Source organism: Epargyreus clarus, unplaced genomic scaffold (genome assembly GCF_041222505.1).
Source record: "Epargyreus clarus isolate Ecla_fem2 unplaced genomic scaffold, WU_Ecla_fem_2.2 ptg000032l, whole genome shotgun sequence".
In the NCBI taxonomy this organism is placed as follows: domain Eukaryota; kingdom Metazoa; phylum Arthropoda; class Insecta; order Lepidoptera; family Hesperiidae; genus Epargyreus; species Epargyreus clarus.
In genome coordinates this window covers 11,134,711-11,160,103 of record NW_027332237.1, presented here as the reverse complement: position 1 = coordinate 11,160,103, position 25,393 = coordinate 11,134,711, and the positions used below count along the sequence as shown (strand labels likewise).

Here is a 25,393-nt window from a genome sequence, read left to right as displayed (position 1 = left end):
GTTACCCCTAAAAAGAAATGACGCTGATACAACTGAATTTGTCGACAATAGTTTTTATACCCGCACTTATACCAATGCTATATTTAAATAACTAAGTTTTGTAGTTAAAGGTTATCGATCAATGTGAAACCGAGCTGCTTGTATCAATCATTAGATGCCTTTCAGGAAGCGAGGCTGTCAATTTAGTGGCTTATTAAGCTACTTTGCTACGAATACGACGTGCACTCTACATTACGGATAGAGTTTTACACACAATATTATATTATATACAGAATGATTTTTTTAAATGGACTAGGGCTCAGAAACATTTTTTTAAATCTAATAATCACTTAGTTTTTATCTAATTCGGCCTCGTAGCTCCTTTCAGCATTTTTCGCTAATCCATATAATTTCGGATTTGGCCCTGAAGGCCCATTTGAAAAATTGACCCTGTATGTCGGACTACAAGGAGTTGGGGGCAAAGTTTTATAGTATGACAAATTAGTTTTTGTCTTGTATGATTGACAGATTGTTCCCGATCTTTGCGGTCATCAAAACCGTAGTTATGTGTGGGGAGTATGGAAATACTTTACTCTTTGTAGGGGAGATCTAGCAGTGGACTTTTAGTTACATATGTCTATACTAATATTATAAAGAGGAAAACTTTGTTTGTTTGTTTGATTGTAATGAATAGGCTCAAAAACTACTGGACTGATTTTAAAAAATCTTTCATCATTAGAAAGCTACATTATCCACGAGTAACATAGGCTATATTTTATATGAAATATATTTGATAAATAGATTTTGAGGCGGTGCAAAGTTTGCCGGGTCAGCTAGTATTAAATAGGTTGCTTTAGACACCTCATAGGTTTCATTAACCGACTTCCCACAGAAGAAAAGTAGAAAATCTATTCGTCGCGAGAGGAAATTTGAAAGCTTTCCCCAGTTTTTTTTAAGTCGGTTTAATAACAGTAATCCATATTATTTAGATTACTTATCATAAAATAAAAAATAAAAAAATCATTACAAATTGATTATACGACACGACACATCGTATCGTATCATACAAATTAAATTTTTCTACAATACTTGCAATATTAACTAGGCAACTTTATGATACCAGCTTTTTAACACCTTTCAAGGTGTCTACTGGCGCTGACGCTTATCTCGGGCAAAGAATTAGCTTAGCTATTCAACGACGTAATATCGCCAACGTTTTGGGAACTTTCGAAAGGACAATAATTTGGACGAAGCTTATTATATTTAATTATTTTTTATAAGTAATTAAACATGTTTAATACCATAAAGTAATACACATACTGCTGGAATTATACATATAGGTTCTTTATATAGCGTAAATGAGCACTACGAGGATAAAATAGGATAATATTGTTTGAACATCTTTTGTTTTTGAAGGAAATACATACGAGTACTATGAAACTTTGTATTTGGCTTTCTGGATAAAAATAATGAAACGCCTATTTCACTGTTTTTGGAAATTCTACGTCAGCCTTTATAGTGCAGTCGGGTTTTTGATTATAAATAAAAGCGTGTTACATTGATGGAGGTAACAAATTAAAAAAACATTATAACACCTGAAATGCTGTTTGTTTAACAATCACAATGTAACACGCATTTTTTATAAAAAAATTGTGTCTGATATAAAAACGCAAATATTTATTTTTAAGATTTACTTAGTTCTTTTTTATTGACAAATAATAAAAGCTTGCTTTTAAGAAAGGTTTTTCTTCTAGTTTTATATTTCTCTTAAAATATAGGCCTAAATAAATTAAATTTCCGTTGAATGTCAAGACAAATTATAATCGAAACATGTTGCCAAGATTTGTCAAATACTACGAGTAGGCTTTGGAGACAATTTCCAGGCAATGAATCACGTTAGCCTAGTTAAAAATGGCACCAGCTCTATTCTTAAACGATGCTTTCAACTCTTGTACTAAGAGAGCCAAATAACATTGTCTATTTGAACTTAGCGCGACCTCTAAAAAGATCCTACTTATTAACCGTCTTCAAAAAGGAGGAGGTTTCTCAATTCGACCGTATATATGTTTTTTTTATGTTCGTTTGTGGATAACTTCGTCGTTTATGAACCGATTTTGATGATTTTTATTTTGTTGGAAAAAAGATATTTTCAAGGTCCATTTATAAGGAAATCAGGGTCTGATGTTGGCAATATAGAGAAATCGAGGGGAACTTGCAAAAATTGTAGGGGCGACTATTCATATATTATGTTAATATAAACGTTAGTATGTCATCACTGAAAAGGGTGAAAAAAAATGTTAACAAAAAAATACAAATTACAAATTTAAAATACGAACTACAAATACATTTTTGTTAAAAAAAATTTTTTGACCCAGCTGCGTCTGGTAATGTTTTCCTTTTCAAATCAAATCAAATTTATTTGTGAAATGTACGTACAAAATTATTATAATAAAATCATTATTATAATTTTAATACAAAATATTATACACAAATATCATGATTCATAAAGTTCAATAGATAATATAATGTCAGGATTTTCGAGTGTAGATATGTAGGTACTTATATGCGCATATATAATTCTTTAGCACACATGCAGCCCAAATAGTTTAATGAATTTTAATGTGAGGTATCGGTGAATTGAATATCGTATAATAATTACTCGTATATCTACTTTGTCTTTTTTATGAAAACAGATTTCCACATATTTCAATTAATTTGTCAGTCATACTTTTAAGAAATATATATAATTAGAAAAACCATTATAAATAACAGTATATCATATTTCATTCACTTCAGTTTGATTATTTCTAACTTAAGGCACTTTCATACAAAGGTTCACATAGAAACTGCTGAGTTACGTTTCAACTGGAATACCACTAAGTGTTTGATCGAGTCTCATATTATACCTAACATTAATAATTGGCCAAGTGCAAGTTAAACCCGCACCTGGAGGGTTCCGTACAACCAAAATTATCATTTTTTTAAATTTCTAGTATTTACTATTATAGCAGCCATTAAAGAAACTATCTACTTGTAACCGTTTAAAAGTTATTTGGAAAAATATCGAATAACAGTTTATTGTATGGGGACCCCTTCTTGTATTCATTTTATTTATATTTTTAGTAATTGTTGTTATAGCATTGTTATGCATCCTCTGTACAAATTTCAAGTTCTATCTATTACGATTCCAGAGATAGAGCCCTGTGACAGACGGACAAACAGCGAAGTCTTAGTAATAGGGTTCCGATTTTACTCTTTGGGTACGGAACCTAAAATAGGAAATATTGTCACTAACAAAATTTATGAAGTATGTGACTGTATGTTGTAAGTGTTTTCATATAAAACAGAAATAAGTTAGTCGTCGAATATTTTGGTTATTCCACCCGTCATCACTACATGGCGACCCTGCCATGCGCGTTCTAAGAAATTAGATCGCATCAGGCGAAAAGTGCGAACTATGCGGATTCCTGTGTGCCTTTGTACCTCGAGTTAGTTAGTTTAAACAAAATAAAAAAACGCTTTTTACACTCGCAGCCCCACACTAGGATTCCCTATGTCGTGGGTGCCATGGACACACATACAGACCAATACACAAACACCCACACACAGAAACAGAAATCTAAGTTCATGTTTTAGATATCTGTCTGGCCGGGATCGAACCCGGGACCATTTGCGCGTCAGACCGGTATGGTGACCGCTCCGCCACGCGGGTCGTCATGAATATTAAAGTTAATATTGATCCACGTTGACTATAGTTGTGCTGTGCCGTCTCATTTCGGAGCTTGTATATATGCAAGATATTTAGAAAATGCCGATAGCGTGATTCAGAATCGTGACGCCATCTCTTGACGAGTAGCGGGAAGTCGCATAATAATTACTAGTTTTTGTACTTTAATACCAGAAATAGAAATAAATTAGCAATTCCTAAACATAGATTATGTAAGGTGGCTAGATCTTTCGTGGGCAACTGTATTCGCTACTACAATAAAATACCCGACCACATTTTGAATCTCACAGAAAAAAAGTTTAAACATGTCGTTAAACTAACGCTATGTAAAAAAGCGTACTATAAAGTAAGTGATTATTTGACTGACAAAACGGTGTGGTCTGAATTAGCTCCAGCTCCACATGTACCATTACGTTAAGTTAACATTGTCAAAAACATTTTTTTTAAAAGATGTGTGTTATGGAGTTTCTTTCGCCGCTTCTTCTCCATAACGAAACACCTTGTGAAGTGGTGGTAGTTGCTTTGACATTCAAAAAGTGATCTGTAAAGAACCTATTTTGAATAAAAAATTTTGATTTGATTTGATTTGATTTGAGTTAATAAATATTTTAATTGCAAATAGTTTAAACAGAATCATACTTTGCTGACAAAACTGTGAACTATTCCGTTAGTAATGTGATTTATAGTGGAACTTTCTTGTACAGAAAGAGAATAAGATAGAATACGAGTACTTGTTTTTTATTTATTGCACGCACACGTATGATGCACACGTATGGAGTTTCTTGCGCCGCTTCTTCTCCATAGCGAAATACCTTCCGAAGCGGTGGTAGTTTGTTGACTTTCAAAAAGTATTCTATATGAATCAATTTTGAATAAATGAGATTTGAATTTGAATTTCAATTTGAATTGTATCGATTATAGGCCAGGAGAGTACGGTGAGTGTGGTACGATGGGCACGACGCACGGCGCCCGCCCGCCCTCGCACCAGGCGTACTTCGTGGCGCTGGGCGGCGTGCTGCTCCTGCTGCTCATGCTGCTCTCCTACTGCTTCTACTTCTGCGTGAGGAGAATTAAAGGTAACCCATGACTACCGCACTATGCTACCACCGATGGCACTTAGTATAGTGCTTTAGTAATAACCCATCCTTAGTATCCGCACCCCCCTACCACCCTTAGTATAGTAATTTAGTAATATCCCACCCCTATTCTTTACCCGTAATAACCCTCATTGAATACTAGAATTTCGGCACTCCTTTTTAGAATTTTCTGATCAAAATTTCGCACGTGTATCAGATGTTTCATTTTCTTGCCCGTGACAAAATTAATTTTGTATTCTGCGTTAACGGCGAAACGTAAGAAAACGTACATTCAACAGTGTAGTTAATATTATTTTTACCATGTGGGTAGTGTCTATAAAAATCCTAATTTGGAGAATACACAGTTATTTTAATTCCCATTCCAGTGTCTAATGTTGGGTCTACACGGATTAATTTGAACTCCGATATAGAGTTAGTTGGCGATATACCAAATTACGATGTATTTTGTTCATGTTGTATAAGATTTAAAGATTTATTCATCATTGAAGGTGGTAGAACCCTTTGTGGTTCGACTCCGGCGGCACCACCGCCACACCTATTTCTACCTAATAATAGCAGTGTTAGGCGCTGCTGTGTTCCGGTTTGAAGGGTGTGGTAAGGGAAACAGACTTTTCCGAGGCGTTCCTGCTTAGTCCTCAGGGGTAGCGGCGTATCTGTGGCCGACCTCAGGTAGTAATACCTAATCCTATCTGGAGTTGATTACAGATGTCCATGGGCGGCAGTAGCCACTTACCATCAGGTGGACTGCATGCTCGTCTGCTACACTTATATTATAAAAAAAATATCATATACTTATATACACACAACCCAACTTAATATTCGTAAACAGCAAAGTTGTATGTGTAACAGTTGCTTATAGTAAAAGTAAAGTAAACACATAAGAAAGTATGATTGAAAGAACTGTGATAATGTATCAGAGTTGGCAACGCAGCCGATGCCTCCGCCAGTGAAGTCGGTGCGCCCCCCGCCGCCCGCCGCCTACCCCGTGCAACCAGGTAATAATAATAATAAAACTAAGTGATTATTTGACTGACAAAACGGTGTGGTCTGTCGTAGCTCCAGCTCCACATGTACCATTAGGTTAAATTTGGCTTTGCAAAAAAAAAAATCTTTTTAAAAGATGTGTGTTATGGAGTTTCTTTCCTCGCTTCTTCTCCATAACGAAACAGTGAAGTGGCGGTATCACTCTTGTGAAGTGGTGGTAGTTGTATTGACATTCAAAAAGTAAATAACCTATTTTGAATAAAAAAAAATTGATTTAAAATATTGGGATGTTTTGAAAACTCATGGTAAAGGTTTGTAAAACTTTACCTTTACCTCTACCAACTTACAAACCCTTTTCAATACATTCGTAGTAAATGTCAGCAATTGTACTAAATAGGAATCTACTATTAATTTTTCCCATTCGAAGCAGCTCAGCCTGTTATTGCCCAAAGAGTAAAAAACTGAACCCTATTACTGAGTCTCCATTGTCTGTCCGTCTGTTACAGGGCTCTATCTCCAGAACTGTAATAGATAGACACTTGGAATAAAAATTGAGAATTTTGTTGGCACGGAAGCATTTGGCGAAATTTATTAATTATCGTGTTACATTTGTGTTTTTCAGTCGTTCGTGAAAGTGCAACTGCGATGGCGCGGCTCTGTAAGCAGATACCACCGACGCACACCGACACCGTGCACCCCACGCTGTCGCCCAACAAGCCCAGCATGATGCCTACGCCGCCGCGCTCCCCGAGACGCAGCACGAGCTCCCTGGCCCGTTCGCCCGCACATGCCGCCTCCCCCGCTCGCTCGCCCGCATATGCAACCTACCCCGCCCGCTCGCCCGCACATGCCGCCTCCCCCGCTCGCTCGCCCACATATGCAACCTCCCCCGCTCGGACTGCACGCGCAGTCTCCCCGTCCCGCGCTGCTCATGCGCTAGCACGCTCCCCGGGTAGCAAGCCCATGACATTGCCGCCCCCGAAAATAATCTCGCACTCCCCGGGTAAGAAGCGACCTAATTCCATGCCTGACCAGCCCACACCAGCTATATCGGTTTCAGAAGTTAAATAAACTAAATAATTACACAAAGATTTCGGTTATCAAAATGTATAATAGTGACTTGTCCTTTTATAGGTTTCTAAGTAAATTTCTATAAATTATCTTACTTTAATCTACATATATGCTTGACTATGTGTGCAATTAACCTATATTTGTTTGCAAATGTGCCAATCTCTTTAATATATAAATCATAATGAAAGGAACAATGGTTTTAGGTAATAAAGTCGCATTATCAAAAATATTGCTGTGACTTTTATAAAACATAAACTTTTGATATTAATAAGTATTTGTAGCTTTTGAAATATGTACGCTTTTCTATGTCTTGTTATGTATTTATGATCTATATACTACATCCTTATACCTATATTATCAATTAGATATGTAATTCTTGCCATTAACTTTGTAATTTATAAATAAGTAATTTGTGCCATGTTTTGCTAAACTTTATATTTATTGTAGTTAGAATTTTGTAATGTTTGTAACTTTTTCATATTTAAAAAAATGTATTATAAGCAAAATAAGCGACTAAGAATAAGCCACACACTTTTCGACTTATTTAGTGTATTAAGTTAACTTTTTGGTTGTTGCAGACATTAGAAATTAATATTTCAATATAATATAACATTTGTGCGGATTTCTACAGTCATAGCACCACATTAGGATTTTTATACCTATATCTAGGGTGTCATACCAGTTACCATGGCCAGTAGCCACACAAGACGAATACACAAACACCTAGACCCAAACAGAAATGTAATCTCATCATTGAACCTGGAACCCGTGTCAGATCGGTATGGTAACCTCCGCTACGCGGGTCGTCGCTTTTTGGTATCGATAATATCTTTCTATCATGGATTTAAATTTAGCTTTGGCTACCATGCCCTTCAGGCATGGTAGCCAAAGCAACTCTAAAATTAAAGTTTTCTATTGTAACAGCGCATCTGTGACCGTATTTACCTAGTTTTATTCTATATTTGCAGATATCCGTGGGCTGTTATGGTCATTTAACATCATGACATGTTTACTAACCATATACGAGATTGACATAAGTACACGAAATTTCAGTATATAACATTTTATCAGCGCAGTAAATGACAGCTTTTACGTTTCCTTATCAGCTACGAAAGGCGCTACGTCGTAGCATCTATAATTTTCCGTAGCGTATCGTACCAATTTTACAAATGTTGAAAATATATATTAGACTTTATTTTCGCTGAACTTTAAAACCTTTGTGGAACTTTCTAAATAATGGTGACTTCTTTGGTCATTAACTAAGGTTTTGAGGATGAAGGTGATCTGATGTTTGTTGGACCTTTTTGTTGTTTCACTGTGTTCGCGCACATACATTTCTATTTTACAAAGTGTGTGTACAGTCCTTTTTATGCTTAGATTAAATACCCTTACATTAAATATAAGAACAGTAAAAGTTTTTAAAGCATAATGCTTTCTTGATTGTATTTAATTTTTTTTTTCCGATAAGGCCATAAATAGAAAAATAAAAAAGCACTATAAATCCAAAATTATATACTTACATTTCAAAATTAATTTCTGATTAATTATGAATTGCATAGAAACAGGTTAATATAAAAAAAAATGTTTTTTTAAGCCTCATTTGCTCTAAATTATTAAATTTAAACTTTGCTATTAAAAAAAATAAAATCCTAAAGGTGCGATAAAATGTATTATTCATTAACGTAACATATTAATTTAAATAATTACTAAACTAAGATAACTTTTCAGTATTAATTAGCACGTAAATTAACTGTCCAATCAATATTGCCAATGTTATATCTTCCGACCAAAAATATTTATGTACTCTTAAGTTAGTTAATATAAGTTAGATTTATATGGCGAGGCATTCCATCTTAGTCCTCAGGGGTAGCGACGCATCTGTGGCCGACCTCTGGTAGGACTCCTATCTGGGGTTGACAACAGTACCCTTAGTATGAGATTTTACAAAAAATACTGTTTTGGTATTTGTTTACGTATTTGCCCATACATTTCCAATCAACGCCCCTAGCGGATTGTATCAGAACTGATTGGAAATATATGGGAAATAGGTAAACAAAAGTAAACACAGTCATTTTTGTCAAAACGTAAAAACTCATACTTAGGGTACTGTAGATGTTCATGAGCGGCAGTAGCCACTTACCATCAGGAGGACTGCATGTTTGATACAACTATATTATAAAATATGCAATAATCATAATTATCTCTGCTTTTACGTATAATGTTTGTTATAATAAGTTTTGTAATAAATCGTAAAACTTCTAAAAAATCTTTTATTTTAAAATACAATTTCAAAATAACATTAGTATTAAAGTAAGTAAATAAATGATACGCTCATATTAGGTAACTTAATTCAATTTTAAGGTAGAACCAGTAAGTTAAAAATAAGGTAGGTACCACCGTCACTGTCCCTGTAGTTCCGGGACCAGAATAGGGCTACGGTATCCCCTGCCTGTCGTAAGAGGCGACTAAAAGGGGCTTTCGGGGTTACGGGCGGCAAGAGTGGGAGCTCGAACCGCCCGGCTAGCGACCCCGGGAAGGACGACGGTATGTGTGGTCGCATTCCGTCGTATACACCAGACGGTGTGGTGACACAAAGTCACCTGGGCAGAGCCCGACGGGGCAGTGCGCTGAGAGGACTCCGGTCGCGTTCCTTTGGAGATCCCGGAGTCCTCTACGCAGCGCCGAGGACGGCCACCGGGGGGGTTTTAGTGCGGTAAAAGTCCCACATAACCCCGTGTCGCTCCCACAGCACCGGGTACCTTTTGAAGGTTTCCCCCTCGAGAAGAAAAAAAAAAAAAAGGTACCACCGTCACACCCATTTCTACTTTATAGTAGTTCTTGTGTTGCGGTGGAAGAGTGTGGTGGCCAGATTACTTATATATGAGGCAACCATCTTATTCCTTAGGAATGGCAACGCATCTGTATTCGACTTCAGATAGAATCCCTGTTCTGTGTAGAGTAGGTTACAGATGTCCAAGAGCGACCACTTACCACGAGGTGGACCGCACGCTTGTAACACTTGATCGAAGTTTGAAATGCTTTTACAAATAGAACAATAGACATATTCTTACAAATTATTTACAGGTTATATATAAAAATGTTTACATAACTATACCATACTATATTGTACATACGAGTACTATAAATGTTATACACTTTCAAAACGTTCGAAGGTCATTCGGATGGTGACGTTGCATCGCAGGCATGGCGGCTGGTGACACTTAACATAAGTTGTGGGACGATTGTTGGTGCGATAACTGCATCTCTGGAAATTAATATTAATCCTCCTTACTAATATTATAAATCCGAAAGTAACTCTGTCTGTCTGTCTGTTTGTCTCTTCTTCACGCCTAAACCACTAAACCTGAATGAAATTTTGTACAAAGATAGTCTGAGACCCGAGAAAGGACATAGGATAATTTTTATCCAGGAAATCCCACGGGAACTAGGGATGGCAATCTAAGATAGATTAATCGGAGAATCGATCTTTTGGACCAAAAAATTCGATTATTTTAATCGATATTAGTAAGGATTGAATCGTAAACTATGCATTTGATCAAGTGATGATCTTTAGCAATGTTGTTGTCGATGAGCCCACGAAGGTTCCACAGTTGGTACGACCAATTTTCGCCAGATGGCGCCACTGTCGTTCCAATGAAGGTACGAATTTTCAGTTTCATGTATGTAAGTATGTCATATTACTTTTTTTAAACGCGGGCGAAGCCGCGTGCGAAAACTAGTATTAATATAATTTAAAAAATATCTTCCCTTACAAAAACACTCTTTTCACATTAATTTTTATACAGGGTGAATTTTGATTTGACTTGATAAGAAATTGTGAAAATGTACATAATACTCGGCTAATTTAATTAAAAAACTAAAACTATTTAATATCTTAAGATTATTAAAAAATCTCTTACATAGAAATCTAACGAGTTCATTTTAGGAAAAAAAAATCATTGCACAGTGTCACTTGGTTGGATAAAATTCTGCAAAACAATAATAAATTACAAACCAAAGGAAATATGAAGGCCATTTAAAAAAAATACGATTGGAAAACATAATTATTGTACACATATATTCCATTTTTGTTTAATTCAATGTTTTCGATTTCTCGTTATGTACCTAATTATATTTTGTTCTTACAAATTCTGGGCTTGGGAGTAGCCAACAGAAGGATAATGATAAGAAAAACTAATTGTAATAAAAAATAACAATCATTAAACATAAAAATACATTATGGTACATAAAAATACATAAACTAATTGTGCTGATAACAATATTTGTGGTACTTCAAGGATACGACAGTCTTAAACAACTTAATTAAAAATGTTATATGTATACATATATATGTATGTATGTATATTCTTATATATAAAATTCTCGTGTTTAACTATTATACGGTAACAAACATTACGGTAACAACATATTTGAGGAGTTTCCACTTAATCCTTAAGGATAGATAATAATCTTAGGTAATATACAATTCTTGTAAGAGAACAATTTTATTATCCTTACTTCCTTACTATTAATATTATAAATCCGAAATTAACTCTGTCTGTCTGTCTGTCTGTCTTCTCGTTGTCGGTTGTCTTTTCGTCACGCCTAAACCACTGAACCGATTTTAATGAAATTTTGTACAAATATAGTCTGAGACCCGTGAAAGGACATAGGATGGTTTTTATCGCGGAAACCCCACGGGAACTAGGGATGGCGATCTAAGATCGATTAATCGGAGAATCGATCTTTTGGACCAAAAAAATCGATTATTTCTATCGATATTAATAGGGATTGAATCGTAAAATTTGCATTTGATCAAGTGATGATTTTTAGCAAAGTTGTTGTCTATGAGCCAACGAAGGTTTCAGAGTTGGTACGACCAATTTTCGCTAGATGGCGCCACAGTCATTCCAATGAAGGTACGAATTTTCAGTTTTATGTATGTTAGTATGTCATATTATTTTCTTTTAAACGCGGGAGAAGCCGCGGGCAAAAACTAGTATTAAAAATAATTTGTTTTCAAGAGCATTCCGTAAAAAACTAATTACAAGCTAAATATATTAAATATTCCATAAAATAATAATGAACATTATGTTGTTAAGATAGAAGAAAAATGTTGTTTAAAAATCGCTAATATGTGTTATTACTATTTTAACTAATTTTTCGCCCCTTTGTTTCCCGAAATGCAATTATTTTACTTACATTTACTCGTTATATCATTTTATCCACGTCATCATCAGGTAGTGTGTTCAACACAAATTACAATAATACGCAAGTGAACCGACACGTCCATCCGAGTCGACGGTCGGGCACCGACTGCCTCGCATTTAGCTTGTTACGCGCGCACGAGGCAAACCTACCCTCATTTACATATGCTACACATACTCTTTAATTCGATTGAATGATTATAACGATTAATAATTACCGGGATACTGTGAATATGACAAGAAACGTGGCGCATACGAAGGTTCTGATGGAGACTGCGCCCCTGATCCGCTCCTCACCGCGGGATTTTCTGAGAAAGAGAAAATTTATATTGTATAATATTTTCATAGCACTATGTACTTGCTTTATTCACATAACACGAGCATTATAAACAAAATTTAATAATTTAATTTTATTTATATCTCAAACTGGACAAATCTAAAGCTTTCCCCTACCCTCAATAAGTGTGATATCACACTATTTGACATCATGATACATTTATTGACATGATAATATAACGAGGGAGAGTAGCTATGGTAACGGGAAAAACTTTTTGAAGAAATATATTGAGATTCAAAATCTTTGCATGTCAATTTTTTTAAGAATGAAATATAGTATCGATAAAATCGATATGCGATATTGGTCGGCTATCAATAGTTTATCGGAGAAGACTTACGGGGGAAGTGTGGTTGTAGACCGTACAGCTGCGGGTAGATGAACTGCCTCGGGGCGGTTGCCTGCATGTACGGGTCTGAAATCAAAACAATAGTAAGCGAACTTAGTAGAACCCTTTGTGTTTGGACTTTGGATCCCTGAAGCACCACCGACACACCTATACCTACCTTATTACAGCAGTGTTCTGTGCTTCTGTAGATCACAGAAGCATGTTTCATGGGTGGGGGAAGGGAGACATATTTATTTGAGGCATTTCAACATAATCCCTACGAGTAGTAACAGATCTACGGTCAATTATAGGTAAAACTCTAATCTTATCTGTGGTTGTTATAGATGTTCTTGCGCCGCAGTGGACAGTTACCATCGGGTGGGCTGTATACTCGTGGGGCAACCATTTTAGAGAACCATCTATGTCGCTATTTCCTTCTATGTTGAAATGTCGCACATTTTTTTTATAATACAAGAGTAGCAGACGAGCATGCAGTCCACCTGATGGTAAGTGGCTACTGCCGCCCATGGACATCTGTAATCCACCCCAGATAGGATTAGATATTCCTACCTGAGGTCGGCCACAGATGCGCCGCTACCCCTGAGGACTTAGCTGGAATGCCTCGGAAAAGTCTGTCTCTTACCATACCCTTCAAACCGGAACACAGCACCGCCTAACACTGCTGTTATTAGGTAGAAATAGGTGGGGCGGTGGTGTCGCCGGAGTCGAACCACAAAGGGTTCTACCACCTTCAAAAAATAAATCTTAACTTGCCGTATAAGCTGATATATTCGCTTTAAGGGGTCCTGGGCACAGGCCGCCCTTAGAGTAAAGATGCAATAAAACATATTGGTGAACAGTATGTGTAAGTAATTTTGCTCACCAGCTCGGTGCGGTTTCCCGGAGTAGTGGATCGGTGTGTTGTTTGACATCGCCGGCTCCGTCACTACCTCAGGGACTAGAATGAACAAATCATCATCAAGCAGATACACTATAATTTGAAGGAGTAAACAAGCAAGCAGTTCACCTGATGGTAAGTGATCACTAACATCTATGACCAATTTAATTTGAAACAGGTGATGACTAATGGTCGCCACATAAGTAAGCCAGTGACAAAATGATGATCTCATGGTTACTTTCACACAGTGGAGCTCGAGCTTCTTTTGAAATTGAGATGAGTTTGAGCCACAGTATAAGGATCTATAGATATTTGTACCGTGGTTTGAGCTGTAGTCCACCATGCTTATGCTGGCCTTAGTCTACATTGGAAAATGTAACACATGTTGAAAATATTTATTTCTAACTCGCATATAATTTGGAAAGATCAGAGGTTATTTTTCAAAGAGATGTCTGTGTCTGGCATTTGTTCCCAGACCTCAGAGTTCTGAATTTTAAATCAGTATTCTAATACTACCCACTACTTCTATTACTGCTAATTAGTGCTAAGCCCTACCTGGTGATTGTGCTCCCATGTCCACCATTTCAAAATGACTCTCAGAATCGGCTTCCTCTTCGCGGTCTGAGAAAAATAAATCAATTTAAATATTTATCCTTGTCCACAATATGAAAAATACCACGACTATTTTTATTTTATTTCTGTATTAATACGCTTACTACTCGGAAAACCACTACATCTATTTGTATGATAAATTATAATTTAGTGTTAGTCACATCACACTGATTTATGTATTAACCACATAAGAGTAATTACTGGTTGTTAATAATTAACGTCACTTTTAAATATTTGTCCTATTTTTATATTTTTGAAATATTCAGTCGGATTTTTGCAATGTCTTATAAAGGAAGCGTGATAAGTTAGTGAAATAAGATGTATTATTGTAAATGTTGGCGATTATGGAAGAATATATTGTATTTTTGGAATTCTTTCTGTTTTCATAATACTTAGTTATGGAAAAACATTATTAAAGTTAAGAATTACGCTTACTTGCGGCAGGTCACAAATATCATTGATTTAATAATTATACGCTAACTCATAAAAATAATATATTTATCATTCTTGAATAAAAATTGAAAAATGCCGTGCATAATTAATCAAAATCATACTTACTTCTTTTGGCCAGCTTGGACCTTCTCTTGCAATGAATGCAGCAAATGACCACCAGTGTGAGGAGGATCATGGCGGCACTCACCGAAGCTACCACCACAATTGCGAACGGTGGAAGCTTCTATAAATATAAGAAATAAATTGGGGAATCCGAAATCCGTTTGTTCTGTTTTTAGGGTTCTGTACCCAAAGGGTAAAAGCGGAACACTAAGCCTGCGCTGTCTGTCTGTGTCTGACATAGGGCTCTATCTCCTGAACGGTAATAGATAAATATTTGATTTTTTACTATTTTATTTTTACCGCTAGAACACCCAGTACTAAAAATTAAAAAAAGTTGAAAATAAATGAAGGTCGCCATACAAGAAACCATTATTTTTCGACGTTATTCGCTTTATCTATTGAACCGTAATACGAAGGTAGTTCTTATTTTTACAATGCACTTGCTTCATTATTATTGAAAGCCAGTAATGTGAAATTTTAGTTCCAATATGATCCATGTTGGCGCTGTATGAGCGAAAACGTAAACGGTGAAATGATAAACGAAATGAAACGTAAAATTCATACTAAAGATACTGGATCTTCAGTTCAAAAAGTAAAATTAAAATTTTTACTAATCATATATTGATGTACCTATGTATATAATATATTAAAAAAATATTTATAATAAAAAATTGCATATTCATAATGATTGAGTAATATTATGACGACTTACCATTATATATGTTTACTTCGTCACCACAAAAGACTTGTTCTGATGTATGTATTACAAAGAAATAAATGTGTATAATAATATTCTAATTAGTGTATAGTTAGACAAAGGTACCTATAAATTTAATTATCCTGTTAAAATAATAAACTTGCCAAGGGTGCGTCGGACTCGTAAAAGAAGGGTTCTGTATGTAATATAAAAAATGTAGAGATTTAAGTTAAATTTGTTTTACTGCCAGTACACAATATCGAGATATTTACTTTTTTTTTAAGACCATAAACTTCTTATAAGTTTTAAAATCTATAAGTAAAGAATTATTTTGTATTTTTTTTTAATTTTATGTTATGTAGTCTCACAGATATTATAATAATTTTAAAACTTTTTAGTGATAAAATTATGAAAAAATGTATTTGAAATCCTTTATTCATAACCTATCGATAAAATTAATATATCATACAGTCTGAAAAAGATTGAATTTATTTATGTTACACATCTGTGTTTATGTCACGGAAATACTTATGTTAGCGTTCTTCCTTTTGTCGTACGGAACCCTAAAAAACATGTAAGTAATTGGGGCGATAACGGTTTTATCAAGACTCAGAAGTATGTTATTACGAAATCTAACTAGCAAACGAGCTTACTATTTTACTTGGTCATTTTGTCCCTTATATTATCTATGAATAGTCTAACCAGCAGTGATAGGGTTTCAAATTTACCCTTTTAAATTGGGCGTCTGAGGGTCAAATCTCAGGCACGCATCTCATTATTCTTGACGAGCCTGCCATAACGCTTTTGCTTTATCCATATCCCTCTCAGTCTGAGTGGAGACCGGTGCCCAGCAGTGGGACAGTAATGATTGACTACTTTTTATTACTGTTGCATTTAAAATAATATAAAAATACAAAAATGATTTTTGTATAAGTACCTGTAGTAGAATAAAGATAAATAATAGGTACATTTTAGCTTTTATATTACTTACATTATATTTCTTATATTTAAAGTATAATTTTGTCAAAACTGTTGATATTTTATGAAAATTTTATAAGATTGTTAAAATTGTACTTTCATTGTTCCTTTAACGTGTTCATAGTCGACAACTCCAATAAGTACATTTATTATAATAAAACAACTACTTTACTCTAGAATTAAGTAACTTTATTTTGTATAATATACAATACGTATTGAGTTATCAATATCAATTAACATAGATTGACTTAAGATTGACAAGCACTTGCGAAACACATAGTGGCACGTGACACTCTTTGAAAGTGGTTCTCAACCATTTTTCATACTTCAACTATGATTAAATAACAGTAAAGTGTAGATTACAAATACGACTGGACCAGTATGGAATTTATCCTTGAATTCCCGGATCATTCAAATAAGAATAAAGTCATTTCTTCAAAAGTAGTAGTACTTTAAAAGTGTTTTACAATATTGTTGGGTGCCCTTTTTTAAGTACGTTAAGTACCCTCTACTACAGGTATAACCGGCCCGCTCAAATATCACGTAAGAACTAAAAGGGAGTTGGAGATGAAGTTGAAGAAGTGGGGGTTCGGGGGGTTTTAGTAATAGTTTATTCACCAATATATATATTTTTACAAAATTTAGTAGATTCTATTTCAATAGTTCTTACGTGAGCATAGGGTAGCAGAGGGATAGTTTTACTTAATTCCGCTGACAAGGGGGATGTCAAAAATTACAAAAAAATTGTTTATGTAATATTAGAATGACTCCTTAGATCATTTTAAAAATGAACATGGAATAAAATCTTTTATAGTTTGATACTCTAGATTTTGGTACTCTAGAAGTCAATCAATACGCGTTCTCACCCCTGAGAACTAAGTTGTAATGCTTCGCATAATTGTATCTACCTCGAAGCACCCTTCAAACCAGAACACAACAACATACTGTTATACTTAAACTTGCTAAAACCTACGAGGATTAACATTCTTATTTATAGATCTTTAAGAATCAATTTGGTAGAGTTCAGCTTATAATTAATTGACACTCATTCATAATATAAATCTTATTATACATACATACACACTTGTCGCTTAAGGCAGCGTTTCTCAAACATTGATCTTCGCGAACCCCTAGGTTAGAAATCAACCGCATTTTTTTTCGAAAAATGGCTATACATGTAACTAAAGACGATGTTTTATTAAAAATAAACACAAGAGCAAAAGATTAGGTATTTTCTGTCGCAGACCCCCTATTACCTGGTTTAAAGGGGTTTTCGTACCCGACTTTGAGAAACACTGTCTTAAAGGGCAGGTACATATGAGCCGCAGCGACAAGTTGATACAATATTACAATATATGCAATCTACGTAATTATAAAATGTATACTATACATACTACGAGTACATAAAGCAATAATATATCGACTTTAATACATATTTAAGCACACAATTGTCGTTTATTGACAGCTAAGCTGTTTCTTAAATTTATACTTCTTAGTAAAAATATTGGTAGCTCAAAGCTAAATTTTGAAGGAAATTGGGGCAACAGTTCAGTATAAAAATATTCTCACTAATTTGTCATTTTTTGGTTTCACTGATCGAATTATTATTGAGTTATATCACGTTATATTCGTCGCTCAAGTAATAAAAATATTAAATGCTCTAACAATGTTTTATTAATTTTTTTCATGGCACGATCTCCTATCTTACTGGATAGGTCCTAACGACGCCTCAGGATCCTCTTATACTGGCTTGCGAGCCCCCTGGGGGTCGTGACACTTTGAATAACACTGCTCTCTTACAATTTAGTTATTACATTCCCTATTACATTAGTGTACATGTTCCTATTTCTAACTTTACATCGTATAGACACAATCTAAGGTTAAGGTCGTTCACACACTGCGCTATACATCATACCGTCGTGTTCTAAAAAGAAGCTGACTAAATAATTCTCTAGCAGTAATAGTATCGGTTCTTCTTCTTTTTAATTCCTTAGTTATTGTAATTTATATGAACACGAGCTTTTGCCCGCGGCTTCGCTCGCATTACGAAGTAATATTTTCATCCCCTATTTTATCCCCTTGGGGGTAGAATTGATCAAAATCCTTTCTTAGCGGATGCCCACGTCATAACATCTACCTGCATGCCAAATTTCAGCCCGATCCGTCCAGTGGTTTGGGCTGTGCGTTGATAGATATGTCAGTTAGTCACCTTTGAGTTATATATATTTAGATAGTTAAATGGAGTCTAATTTTTTTTACTATTAACTTGAAATCACATTTTCTCTGTTCGACTGTTAATTATCTTTTAACACAAGTAAAAATGTAATGTATATCGTATTCATGCATTGTCACTGACAAATCTTTCATAAAATAACTTCCACTTGATACAATATGTATACCAAAAATATTTATCAGCGTTTTTTAAGCGCTTCGCTGAAACGGGCGGCTACCAGCGCAGTGTGTGGTACGCCTAAGTTGTAAAGGATGTAATAAGCTATTTAATTATTGTCCTCTGTTTGGTTATTACGTGTTTGACACGTAAACGAAATTACTATTAAAATGTGGTATTCGTTTATTTCATAAAAGGCCACTTAATCAGACGAGCAACCTAGCCTATCTAATAAGAGTTTGATTCACTATGACCTGTACCCTTACCAGGAGTTTTTTACGTTTCGACAAATATGACTGTTTTGGTATTTACGTATTTGCCCATACAAATTCCAATCAGTGCCCCTAGCGGATTTTGTCAGAACTAGGAAATAGTATGGGCCAATACGTAAACAAATACCAAAACAGTCATATTTGTCGAAACGTAAAAACTCCTAGTAAGGGTACTGGCTACATAACGTGGTTGGTCGTGTTATTCTCTAGCTAAAGATTCCAATGCTTAATTTCTACGTTAATGTGTATTAATTGAAATATATTTTATTATATAGCTTGTAGTTAAGTTGGAGAAATGTGCGTAAAACACAAGAAGCTCTTAACGATAAATGTAAAATATAAGAGAGTTAGTTAGATTTTTAGGACTAGTTTTAAGTGGTTTCAGAATTTTATTTTAAGTAGCTTACGTTTTGGGAACAAAAAGAGAAGTCTTATGGGGTCTTCTGTTGTGTGGCGTTTATGTTAAGATCATGTTATTATAAAACGAGTTATTTGTAAGGAATCTCGTGTGTCATAGTGAATTAAGACCCTGATAATGAGTGATCACTATTTCAATAATATCAATATTTTCCTTCAGTAGGAAGCTTATTATCCATCTTAAAGTATTTTAGTTAATTATTATTTGCAGATTACGTTAAGGATTTAATGGCATAATATGAAAATTAAGATCTAAGTGGAATATTCCTAATAATTCTTAACATCATTGGATTTGGAAACAATGTTTTGGGAAAACAACACTGAAATAAAAACTTTCACATTTTGATTCATTCAGTTCAAACCTTTAGGTTCAGTTCTTTTGAAGTCCGTTAGAAGGTTAACTGTGAAACTACTTGCACTCGGTCCGACACCAGATCTAAAGATATTTTCATTATTTTCAAAACTGAAATTAGTTAAATTATCTCACAATTCAAGGCCGAAACTTTAAGCTGACATTATCAAGCCTTATTGCTTTACACGAGCCAACAATGAATTAATATTTGTTATAACTACTTTAGAGTTTGCCATACTGTAGAAGGATTACCATTAGACTTTTGAAACATTGGATCATTTGACCACATATTGATTGTTGTTGACCACTTTAGGTATCAATCACTTTAGGTATTGTCAAGCTCTTGCCCTTATTCTGTCATATTGTCATTACTGATCATTTACGTCTTTACGTAATATCAGACAATAATTTATCGTATTTTTTTTATTTATTTTTCGTTTACTAACTTTACGTAAAACGGAACAATACGTGAATTTGACTTTAAATTAAAAAAAAAACTTTAAGACTCTCCGTAAGATTTCACAATAGCTTTAGGGAAAGGTATTCTAGTCTATTGTGAGAAAAGGAGAGTATTATATCGCTGTCTCTTTCCTGTCGATGGAGGCGAGAAGCTGGACCTCGTCGTAGGCGGGCGGCGGCTCGTCGCAACCCTCCAGTTCGAAGTCCAGGTCACTCTCTGGAATTACCAAAATTTTATATTAAAAAGCTTTTAAGATCAAGTTATTTTCGCATCCTTCTCAAAACCCTATCTAGTGTGGGTGCATAACAATAATTGGTGAGTTATTATGAGGCATCTACCATATCGGATTAAGGATGACGTCACTAGTCTATTAATGCGTTACCATCCAAACCAAACGTGTATATATAATTTTACTTTATAATTATGTAAAAAGGGTTGTTTGCAAGCCTTTAATGTCCCACAGCTGGGCACGGATCTCCTCTCAGGTGTGATTAGTTAGGCTAGGGCCTAACTAGAGTAGACTGGGGTCTACCGCTGGTCAAGTGCGTATTAGTGGACTTCACACACGTGTAGATTTCGTTACGATGTTTGCCGTTCACCCCCGAACAAGGCTTCGAACCCCGGACACAACAAATGAGAGGCCGAGTTATCTAAACGCTGGGTTAACCCTGCCGTATCTATATGAACATGACTAAGACCATGATCAAGACAAGATATCAGTGAAAAATCAGGCGTGCCATAAATTTTAACCTCAACCCCTCATTGAGATGCAGTGTTTCGTGCACTATAATATCGAAAAGATCCCAGGCAAGTCAATGCAATTGTAACCTGAGAGCGCCCCAGACTGTGGACGCAGCGTGAGCGATGGCGCGAGCACATCACCGACGCTGGCGTGTCGCGCGCGGCCCGCCGCCGTCAGCGACACGGAGCCGCGCCGCCACGGGGACGCCGGCACACCGCCATCCTCCAGGTAGGACGCGTCGGACTCGTAGCCTACTGCCTCTGGAATATCAACGATACGAATTATTACAGAAACAGAATTTTAGTAATTTTTTACCCGTTTTAACAAGGGAATATTCCAATAAAGGTGATAATTCCAATGTAAGGTGGGATTTGCTTACTTTTGCTGACAAAAGTAAGCAATACCCACCTTACATTGGAAAAAGCATTTATCAAATTTTGCAAAAAATCGATAAGTATCTTTTGGTGACGTAATAACGATCCAGGCCCTCCGGAACTCATGTCATCAAAAATAAGCGACTCAAAGAATCCCACCCCCTTGGATGCTTAGGTGATAATTTATTGAGGCATGGCGTAGGACACGGGGGTGTCCTACGTCATAAATAGGTCTCGAGGTGGCGCGCGCGGTGTTCCCGTGCCCACCTCAAAGATGAGCGGATAGAGTAAACTCCAACTCCATCCTAAACGGAGACGGGCCCTGCTGTGGGCAAACGCCGCCGGGACCGCGGACGAATGGTATAGCGTACCCGCAGTCCCGGCAATGGGCGTCCTGAGGAACACTGTGGGGTTTTAGCCGGTAAGAGTCCGGCATATCCTCTCAGCTGCCGGCAGAGATGAACCCATGGAGGAACCCAGGGTTTCCCCACGTAAAAAAAAGGTGATAATTTATTGAGTCCAAAGCTACAATCTACACTGTCGTTTTCATAAAGATTCATAGCCTAATAGCGTATATAAGAATTTTGTGGCATTGTAAAAAAATATTGACGTTCAAAATTTCGTTTGTTTTATAAATAAAATATTTTGATTTCGTCCACCACTAACATCATTGCCATTTCAAAAATATATAAGTAAGTACTAAATTTTAATTCTAAAATATATATTATTAGTATAAGTTAATATTAGGCAGACCACAACTAAGTAGGTATTATCTGAACAACAAAGGAAAGGGGACTTACTGCTATGTGTGTTCACTAAATATTTATGGATTACATAAATACATACCCACAGACGGAGGTGGAAACGGAATGGCGTGTGTGCCGAAAAGACTGGACCGTGACTCAATGCTGTGGTGGACAGCTCCAGACCGGTCTACAACGATATCTCCGATATCTTCCACGTCGAATCCGTTGGAAACCTGAAACTCAGCCAGTGGCACCAAAGTTGTCTTCGGGCGGTCCTTGCTTCGAATACATTCGTTCAAACTCTGCTTCGTTTCCTTCGCTTTAATGCCTGATTTAACATCAAAGACCTCATTGTCAATTACAGAGAATTCGCCAATGTTACTCAGCTGGCAATTGGTATCACCGATGTAAAAACTGGAGCCGGGATTCTCTGTGACGTCCTGGTCTTTGATGTCCTCGTTATTGGATTCCTTAGTATTGGTCTTCTTCGACGATTTGATATTGGTGTAATGCTTCTTGCAAGTTCTAGCAACTGGTTCGGCTGGTCGTTCTAAGACTGAGGAAGTGTCATCGAAGCTATTTCTAGAGCTGTTACTAGAGATGGACTTATTGTCGTCATTGTTCGGTTTAAGGGGTATGTATAGGTCCTTGGAGGAGCGCTCCCAGTCCCGTCGGTGCAGGACCTCGTCAATAACGCTGGGAGCAGAGTGGTACCGTGTCTCTTGGTCACCGTTCTCGTGATGCGACTTTCTTCGGCTGCGTATTTCTTCGTGACTTCTATGTGCGGATAGCGGTTGCTTTGTGTGACCTGAAAATAAAAATGCTTTTTATGTAAAATAACATTTTAAAGCAACATAATCAGTCTTATGTCATCTCCCAAACTTAAACAAGGCAGCTAAAATTTTACTATCGCCGCAGTCAGTACTGAGATTTTTTTTATAATATAGGAGTAGCAGACGAGCATACAATCCAACTGATGGTAAGTGCCTACTGCTGCCCATGGACATCTGTAATCAACCCCAGATAGAATTAGATATTCCTACCTGAGGTCGGCTACTAAGGACTAAGCTGGAACGCCTCGGAAAAATATGTCTACCTTAGCACACCATTCAAACCAGAACACAGCACTATAACACTGCTATTATAAGGCAGAGATAGGTGTGGCGGTGGTGCCGCCGGAGTTGAACCACAAAGGGTTCTACCACCTTCACCAATTTAACTCTAATTCATTATCATGTTTATTTACCCTTATTTAAAAATCTATCAAACTGTTTATGCTTATATGGACTTATAGTCCGTGTAAAACTGCTAGTCCACTCTGAATATAGAAATGAATCGCGTCGCCATAGCAAATTGTATGACTACACCTGCTCGCAACAACTTCAGAGCGGACTAGCAGGTTGGCGGTGACTATACCAGAGGTGCTGGGCGTGTGCAAAGAGACTGCGCTGCTCCCAAAGCGACGTCTGAACAAGTCGTTGGTGCGCCGGCGGGAAGTTGATTCTGTAAATAAAAAAATAACCTCTTTTATAATTCTAAGTCAACTCATAATACTCGTACTACTACTACGACGACAGTTATACTATGATATTGAAGTTGATGAAAACATTTTAAGTATGTATGTCTCTTATAGTTTCGAAATTGATAGAAAGTCCTCATAACACTATGGTGTTACATAGTTGTTATAGACGGTTTCCGGCTAGCGATTTTGGTTTAACGTTGTGGAATACGGTCAATTGTCGACAAATCATTATTTACTGACCTCGGGGACTAGCTTAAATCTAATTTATTCAAAATTGGTTCATATAGATCTCTTCCAACGTCAGTATAGTACACCACCGCTTCTGAAGGTGTTTCGCTTTGGAGAAGAAATGGCGCAAGAAACAAACATGTTCAAATAGTACTACAGGTACTTATAGTATTGGTGATTCCAATTGCAAATTCTATCGATTCTGTATTGTTTCGACGATTTGCAGAATATCACCGCTGTATCGGAAATGTGCGTTTTAATAATGTATCGTTGGGTTGCTGCAACGAACATCCAAAACTTATCTAGATCAATATTTTATACTTCTATGTTAATTATATTTCATAATTAACACACAAAACATTATTAATTTTTAATTATATTAATATTTTTTACTTTTTGAAAAATTGTATTGGTTGACCTATTTTATTATTTTTAAATTTTTAATGTTTCATGTATGAAAGCATATAATTACATACAAAGCGTCATGGATAGCGGGTTACATATATTATAAAGCGGTATTTACCGATAGATATGATAGGCTTTTGAGGATACTTCTCCGAGCTAGAATCTGTAACCAAAGGCTAGCTTTGTATACATATGAAATACATATAAATAAAGTGAATAGGGTTTGGTTTCAAAACAAAATATCATTTTCTTTATATATACGGTACGGTTATTTACAATGTTTTACCTGTTTGTTTGTCTGTCCCTTTGTCTGTGTGTAGTTACTGATCTTAGGATTCTTAGATTTCTTTTATCGAATTAATTAAATGACACTTTTTGCAAAATATAAAATAATTAATTCATAGTAGGTCATAAATATAGATAAAAATGTGCTACTGGAAATCAGTGCTACAGGAAAGAAAATTTTGTATATACTAAAACGTTATTATATATTTTTAATATTTAAGTAAGAAGCAAAATATAGTACTTAAATCTATAAAAGTAATCAAATATATGTTTTTCTTATTTTATTTTTTTCATATTTTTTTTTATATTTATATTTTTTTATAATAAGTATCTTAAAACCTGTTTTATTTATTATTCTGCCACGTTTTATTAGGTTAATATTATAAATTATTAAATATTAATTGTAAATTAAAATTAAAATAAAAAAATACTATTTTAATTATACATTTGTCAGAAATATGGACGTTTTTATCCGGACGTCTAAGAGTAGGGTATATAAATGGTCGATGGGGCCCCTCACCGGAGTTGTCGTCAGGCCAGCAGCAGAGCCAACACAGCAGCAGCAGCGGCGCGCACATCTCCGCGCCCAGCACGCCGTTCGCGCTGCCCGCCCAGCCGCCCATCGTGCCGCCCTGAGATAAAATGTAATTTAAACAAGTGTTTTAATGTTTTCATGTTTTTGTTTCTCATTTTGGTACATATCTACCTACAAGGTATGTACATATTTTGAAAAT

General features: G+C 35.8%; 1 protein-coding gene and 2 long non-coding RNA genes across 3 annotated transcripts; all 3 read right to left on the bottom strand.

The window, feature by feature from the left end:
- Positions 1-10,027: 10,027 nt before the first annotated feature.
- On the bottom strand, positions 10,028-12,570 carry LOC140755140 (uncharacterized). The gene is made up of 3 exons (XR_012103736.1): positions 12,519-12,570; positions 12,284-12,373; positions 10,028-10,123 (listed from the first exon to the last, which is right to left on the bottom strand). It is a non-coding gene; the product is annotated as an uncharacterized LOC140755140 (long non-coding RNA).
- Positions 12,571-13,610: 1,040 nt separating this feature from the next.
- LOC140755175 (uncharacterized) lies at positions 13,611-14,914 on the bottom strand. The gene is made up of 3 exons (XR_012103742.1): positions 14,796-14,914; positions 14,181-14,246; positions 13,611-13,685 (listed from the first exon to the last, which is right to left on the bottom strand). It is a non-coding gene; the product is annotated as an uncharacterized LOC140755175 (long non-coding RNA).
- A 5,555-nt stretch (positions 14,915-20,469) lies between these two features.
- LOC140754986 (uncharacterized) lies at positions 20,470-25,282 on the bottom strand. The gene is made up of 6 exons (XM_073090148.1): positions 25,180-25,282; positions 24,493-24,537; positions 23,636-23,722; positions 22,320-23,027; positions 21,186-21,359; positions 20,470-20,573 (listed from the first exon to the last, which is right to left on the bottom strand). The coding sequence occupies exons 1-6, from the start codon at positions 25,280-25,282 to the stop codon at positions 20,470-20,472; spliced, it is 1,221 nt and encodes a 406-aa protein (XP_072946249.1).
- Positions 25,283-25,393: the final 111 nt, after the last annotated feature.